Consider the following 7,499-nt stretch of genomic DNA (forward strand, 5'->3'; position numbering starts at 1 on the left):
AGTCTTTTCAGAATCAGGGTCTTAAACTGTAAGCAATTTGGAGCAATGCAGTTGTATATCACCTACCATACTGAACCCCTAATCGGACTCAGACCCCTGGATCACATTATATTATAAATAATTTTAAGTTTAAAGCATTTTGAGATCTGTAGATAGATGATGTTACCTGCATAAACAGATCACAATGTTTGGTTGGAGTATACAATGGGGATCCTATAATATATTGTGATGTAATATAAAAATTATGTATCTTAATATTTTAAAATATAATTTCAAGAGAAAGATAAAATTTAATATAGTGATCACCACCAATTTCAGGAGAAAGGAATGCAAATACACCTCTCAATTGAGGAAAGTATTACTATTCAGGAAACACATAAGCATGTGCATAAGTGCTTTCCTGAATTGATGCCTTAAAAAATCTATTGCTTTATGCATTTTTTTTTAATTATGTCATATGAAAGTGCCAATGTTTAACCACAGAATCAGTGTATACTCGTTACAAATATAATATAAAAAAAACATGTATTTCTAGTAACATGATCATGTATAGGAAATATGTCACAACGGTGTTAATGAATCCATCTGACACCAAATATTAACGTCTTCACCCCATCAAAACTGTGTTTGATAATTCTTTCAATATATTTTATCTACTTTTAAAAACTACACAAACTAATGTTCTACAACTCTGATGTATTTTTTTTTGTTAGTAATAAATTATTTTGACAGTCTATATGTGATATAGATCTTGTTTGCAATCAAACAGAACTGAGGAAACTACCATTTATATAACATTTTCTTGCTTTTTACAATCAAATTTTTACATGAATTAGATTCAGTGTTGGATAGAACACAAATCATCACTTTACTGTGCATTTCTACTCTTACAAATAAAATGTCAAGACTAAAGATTCCTACGCAAAAAAGAAATTAAACTCTCACACACCCTCCCAAGTCAACTCACCTTCGAAGATGAGCACAATTTTTTTTTAATAAGCCACATTTAAGTAACTTCACATTTCTACAATTATAATTTTCCATTTACCTGACTGACATGTTCAAGCTCAAATCATTTTACAAATGTTAAAAAAATTAAATACAAACTATAAAGCTTCAAAAACTAAAGGAAGGAAAATTTTGGAAACATCATGGGCCAAACAGGATACTATATAAGATGTTAAAGAATGGGTAATTCTGCCCCCTCCAGTGGATGTGACACATCAGAGCATCTTTGTACGGAGTTGGGGAATAATCTCAGTTCAGCATCCAATATACACATCATTAGAACTGTTTATACTGCCCAGGCTCAAAACCAGCATCTGTAGCATTTTCTTGCAGACATTACCTAGCTAGCTAACTCAGTGCTTACTCCAGGAGGTTCAGCGACCTAGAATATCAAAGGTGTTATGTGAAACCAGTTTCTAGCTCTTTGAAATTTCTCAGCTGCAGTTTGATTTTTATACAAACACACACACACACACACACACACTTAAAATAGTCCCAGTATTGAGTTCTCCACTTGAGGACTGGTGAGACCAAATATTGCTTTAGCTGTAACAAACTGAAATTACAAGACTCATGCTCCATATATTTTGGAATAGTTTCAGAGGGTTTATATTCAATAAATTACCTATAGATACATACTGTACACTTGTCATTGTTACTATTGCTCAGGCTTACCTTTGTATGGTATTCTAAAGCATCCAGTTCACCTTGATTGAACACACTACACTTTCTTTTATGTTTCTGCAGTGAAAAAAATATGGCAAAAAGAAAAAAAAAAAAAAAAAGAGAGTCAGCTGTGCTACTACATGGCAAAAATATGCTAGAGAAACACACACATGCCTTCAGAGCTTGTAACAATTTGCCATACCCTTCTTTATTATGAACTTAAGTCCTTTATCAAAGTCATCTTCTGTTGGTGCAAGAGTAATTTTAAAATCTAGGCTGATACAGATAAAGTAATAAAATAATCTTACCTCACATGTTTGCCAATGCTATTCAATGATACCTATGCCACCTCACAGTTCATATTAACTCCAATCTTCACTGCTTAGTTTTTCCGTCTCCCTTGGGATAATGCTATGAAATCTTTGTTAGGTTGCCAAGCCCAGGCTATTGGCAACAAGAAAGTGTCACCTAACTCCAGAAAGCTACAATTATTGATTTACCCCAGATATCATATACGCAAAATTTAAAGGGAACAGACACACCTCATATTTCTGTATTTCAATGAACACTACATGAAGCACGTCAGCAAAACTGTCAAAAAAAACTTCAAGCCCATGCACAAAATATATTTATCCACCCTTACCATGTTAATTAAAAAAAATAACCCTCAAAACGACTTAATCATCCTTGGCAAATACACTTTTCGCAAGGCTGTATTTAAAGAAAATTTAAGTATAGTCCTGCAGTTGTAAAACAGTATTTGCAATTAAAGTAAAAAGAAAAAAAAAAGTTGGGCTTTGTTTGGTCAATAAATGAAGCGCAATAACAATTGGCAAAGTCCAGAGATCCATCATTTTGCCCATCTTCATTAATTTAATATACACAGTAGAACCTCAGAGTTACGAATACCTCGGGAATGGAGGTTGGTCGTAACTCTGAAATGTTCATAACTCTGAACAAAATGTTAAAGGTTGTTCTTTCAAAAGCTTACAACTGAACATTGACTTAATACAGCTTTGAAACTTTACTATGCAGGAAAAAATTCTGGTTTTAACCATCTTAATTTAAATGAAAAACAGAACTTTCCCTTTTTTTTTTTAGTAGTTTACGTTTAACACAGTACAGTACTGTTTTTGCCTTTTGTTTTTGGTCTCTGCTGCTGCCTGATTGCACACTTCTAGTTCCAAGCGAGGTGTGTAGTTGACTGGTCAGTTCATAACTCTAGTGTTCATAACTCAGATTCTACTGCATACACCCTAAACCTATTCAGTTACTCCAATGGACATACACTCTTCTGAGTGTGCCTGGCTATGCAGTAACAGCTTCAATATAGAATAGCAAACATGCCAACAAATGCTGTAAAAGTTGTAGTAGGGTCAGAAAACAGTGCGTAAATGAAAGGTGCTTTCTTAACAACATATCTGCACCAACAGCATTTTCAGAGATATAGCTGTTTCTTTGACTAACAATGAGTTGTTATTAATTTAAAATCAGTAGTGAGTTGCATTCTTTTCAGTCTTACATATAAATCAACAAAATTGCGAAGTTTCATTTGCAGCTTTGTTACTGATGGTTAGGCGTTAGCCAAAACACAAACAAACAAACCCCCAACAACTTGACTCTCAGATCTGAGACTGAGTTTGTAAAAAATAGTTGTTAAAAAAAAATAGATATGCCAGTTATTTATAAATTGAGCAAGTTTAACCAAGGAGTCATTCAAAGTTACTTTTTACAAAATATAACTACTGTAATGTTATCTAAGCATCTGAAGTTCCATTACAAATCTTTGTTTTTAGTCTTTCCTTCCTAACATTGCTCTTTTGGGCTGAAATGGCCGACGATGGATTTCAGGCAAAGGTACTCTTTTTAAAAAGTTTGAGTAGAAACTACCCAGCCATTTTAGAAATGCTATTTACAAGAAAAAAAATAGATGAGCATATCCTCAGATATCAACAGAGCTCCACTGAAATCAGTGAATTTACACCATCTAAACACCTGGCCACAGATTTATTTTAGAACGGAATAATTATGGGGGGGAGGGGAGGGTTAAAATAATTTTAAAATAGCAGAACACAAAAATTCAAGCTCTTCTTGACCTGCTGCTCACAAACCGGGAAGAATTAGTAGGGGAAGCAAAAGTGGATGGAAACCTGGGAGGCAGTGACCATGAGATGGTCGAGTTCAGGATCCTGACACAAGGAGGAAAGGAAAGCAGCAGAATATGGACCCTGGACTTCAGAAAAGCAGACTCTGACTCCCTCAGGGAACTGACGGGCAAGATCCCCTGGGGGAATAACATGAGGCGGAAAGGAGTCCAGGAGAGCTGGCTGTATTTTAAAGAATCCTTATTGAGGCTACAGGGACAAACCATCCCGATGTGTAGAAAGAATAGTAAATATGGCAGGCGACCAGCTTGGCTTAACAGTGAAATCCTTGCTGATCTTAAACACAAAAAAGAAGCTTACAAGAAGTGGAAGATTGGACAAATGACTAGGGAGGAGTATAAAAATATTGCTCGGGCATGCAGGAGTGAAATCAGGAAGGCCAAATCACACCTGGAGTTGCAGCTAGCAAGAGATGTTAAGAGTAACAAGAAGGGTTTCTTCAGGTATGTTGGCAACAAGAAGGAAGTCAAGGAAAGCGTGGGCCCCTTACTGAATGAGGGAGGCAACCTAGTGACAGAGGATGTGGAAAAAGCTAATGTACTCAATACTTTTTTTGCCTCTGTCTTCACGAACAAGGTCAGCTCCCAGACTACTGCACTGGGCAGCACAGCATGGAGAGGAAGTGACCAGCCCCCTGTGAAGAAAGAAGTGGTTCGGGACTATTTAGAAAAGCTGGACGTACACAAGTCCATGGGGCCGGATGCATTGCACCAGAGAGTGCTAAAGGAGTTGGCGGATGTGATTGCGGAGCCATTGTCCATTATCTTTGAAAACTCATGGCGATCGGGGGAAGTCCGGACGACTGGAAAAAGGCTAATGTAGTGCCCATCTTTAAAAAAGGGAAGGAGGAGGATCCTGGGAACTACAGGCCAGTCAGCCTCACCTCAGTCCCTGGAAAAATCATGGAGCAGGTCCTCAAGGAATCAATTCTGAAGCACTTAGAGGAGAGGAAAGTGATCAGGAACAGTCAGCATGGATTCACCAAGGGCAAGTCATGCCTGACTAATCTAATTGCCTTCTATGATGAGATAACTGGTTCTGTGGATGAGGGGAAAGCAGTGGATGTGTTGTTCCTTGACTTTAGCAAAGCTTTTGACACTGTCTCCCACAGTATTCTTGTCAGCAAGTTAAAGAAGTATGGGCTGGTGAATGCACTATAAGGTGGATAGAAAGTTGGCTAGATTGTCAGGCTCTATGGGTAGTGATCAATGGCTCCATGTCTAGTTGGCAGCCAGTATCAAGCGGAGTGCCCCAAGGGTCGGTCCTGGGGCCGGTTTTGTTCAATATCTTCATAAATGATCTGGAGGATGGTGTGGATTGCACCCTCAGCAAGTTTGCAGATGACACTAAACTGGGAGGAGTGGTAGATACGCTGGAGGGTAGGGATAGGATACAGAAGGACCTAGACAAACTGGAGGATTGGGCCAAAAGAAATCTGATGAGGTTCAACAAGGACAAGTGCAGAGTCCTGCACTTAGGACGGAAGAATCCAATGCACCGCTACAGATTAGGGACCGAATGGCTAGGCAGCAGTTCTGCAGACAAGGACCTAGGGGTTACAGTGGACGAGAAGCTGGATATGAGTCAACAGTGTGCCCTTGTTGCCAAGAAGGCCAATGGCATTTTGGGATGTATAAGTAGGGGCATTGCCAGCAGATCGAGGGACGTGATCGTTCCCCTCTATTCGACATTGGTGAGGCCTCATCTGGAGTACTGTGTCCAGTTTTGGGCCCCACACTACAAGAAGGATGTGGAAAAATTGGAGAGAGTCCAGCGGAGGGCAACAAAAATGGTTAGGGGACTGGAACACATGACTTATGAGGAGAGGCTGACAGAACTGGGATTGTTTAGTCTACAAAAGAGAAGAATGAGGGGGGATTTGATAGCTGCTTTCACCTACCCGAAAGGTGGTTCCAAAGAGGATGGATCTAGACTGTTCTCAGTGGTAGCATATGACAGGACAAGAAGTAATGGTCTCAAGTTGCAGTGGGGGAGATTTAGGTTGGATATTAGGAAAAAAACTTTTTCACTAGGAGGGTGGTGAAACACTGGAATGCGTTACCTAGGGAGGTGGTGGAATCTCCTTCCTTAGAAGTTTTTAAGGTCAGGCTTGACAAACCCCTGGCTGGGATGATTTAATTGGGGATCGGTCCTGCTTTGAGCAGGGGGTTGGACTAGATGACCTCCTGAGGTCCCTTCCTAACCTGATATTCTATGATTCCAACTTTGTATGTGGATAGTTCTCCCTCAAGAAGTTAGAAAATATTAGAAATCAAAAACAAGCAATTCATTTCTAAGCTTGCTGGGTAGGCATCTGCTAAGCAGATTTTCAGAGGGACTGAGCAACTCACACTCAAGTCAGCTCACCACTTCTGAAAAGTCAGACTGTAAGTGTTTAGCAGATGCATGCTAAATGATACAGGACCAATGGCTTGAAAATGGCGTTATGAGCTACAAGGCCCTGACATCATCTTGTTAAGGAGCTGGGTAAATCCCTGTGAATATCTAGCAAAGGCTTCAGTTTCACACAATTTTTAAGTGCAGACCTCTTTCGCATTTTGAAACCTGCTGTGGATCTACATCTCCCTCCTGCCCCCTAACAATTTGTGCTTTAAATTATTTCAGGAAGCAGCAAGACAATTTGCAAGAAGTTGTAATGGTAGACTGTTCAATGCATAGTTATTTTATTAATTGTTTGATTTTTCTATAGACCATACCTTCCTAGCACTGGCAATGGAATCTCCATCACTGTTCTTTGCTCCTTCGTGCTGCTCTGTTCCATTGCCACTGTCTTTCCCCTCCCTTGGGCCAGCATCAGAGTTTCCTTGCTGGGGCTTCTGTTGGGAAGCTGAAACTATATGGGGCTTAAAAACATGAAAGAACTCTTCCCGAAACACATATTTTTTCTTTTTCTTTAGCGTTGCTTCTGCTCTCTGTACTGCAGCTCCAGCAGAGTAAGTAACATCAACGGTTGAAGGAGCAACAAGATCCTCCGTAGAAGGGGCGGAAGAAACAGGAGCAACACGAGAAGCCAAGGGAGCAGAGTATTGGTGAGAGGGGCAAAGTTGGTATCCAGCCTTGTTGATGAAGGAAAGATGATCCAGTAGCCACCCAACTGACAGCTGATGCACCACAGACATCACATTCTCTCCTTTTCAAGGACAGTCTCTGAGAAATTGGAACTGAAATTCACACTCGCTTTCTACTTTAGATGTTTCCTATAATACAAAAGCAGACTTAATAGAATTATTAAAGTGTATTAAAACAATGCCTAAAGTGTGCTGGGCATTTCAAATATACAGTCTGTTGCTGACCTCCACCGTGCACTGTTAATAATTCTGCAGAAACTCCAGTGCTTTAAACTCCCTGGCCATAGTACTGTAACTGTATGTCTATTTCTCAAGTGTCTCTATAAAATACAGACTAAATGCCTGTTGTAACATGCCACAATTCCCTACTCCATGATTATCCCTTTAGCTTAGCAGCTCTGACCGTTTTAGGTAAAATGAGAGCTTGGGCTAGACAACCCCCGACACAGGAGTACGCAAGTCTCCCTTTGAAAATAACGTGCCACGAATTCACACACAGCTTGGACAGACTTCTGCAACTTGCTGCGCGGGCTGGGGAGGGGGCTGATCCTGCAGCCTCCAGAGAGGGTGT

General features: G+C 39.8%; 1 protein-coding gene across 4 annotated transcripts in view; it reads right to left on the reverse strand.

Annotated features, from left to right (window-relative positions):
- The window catches only part of METTL4 (methyltransferase 4, N6-adenosine), a 29,053-nt gene that overhangs the window by 20,945 nt on the left and 609 nt on the right, over positions 1-7,499 (reverse strand). For 3 of the 4 annotated variants that reach the window (XM_074944540.1, XM_074944542.1, XM_074944541.1), the window contains exons 2-3: positions 6,557-7,057; positions 1,684-1,749 (exon numbers count right to left, since the gene is read on the reverse strand). In XM_074944540.1, coding sequence (XP_074800641.1) covers positions 1,684-1,749; positions 6,557-6,979 — 489 coding nt within the window. In that variant the 5' untranslated portion in view covers positions 6,980-7,057. Of the gene's footprint in view, positions 1-1,683; positions 1,750-6,556; positions 7,058-7,425; positions 7,486-7,499 lie in introns of those variants that run through there. The other variant, XM_074944543.1, reaches the window with a different exon arrangement.

The sequence above is a fragment of the Natator depressus genome, chromosome 2 (assembly GCF_965152275.1).
Source record: "Natator depressus isolate rNatDep1 chromosome 2, rNatDep2.hap1, whole genome shotgun sequence".
Lineage (NCBI taxonomy): Eukaryota > Metazoa > Chordata > Testudines > Cheloniidae > Natator > Natator depressus.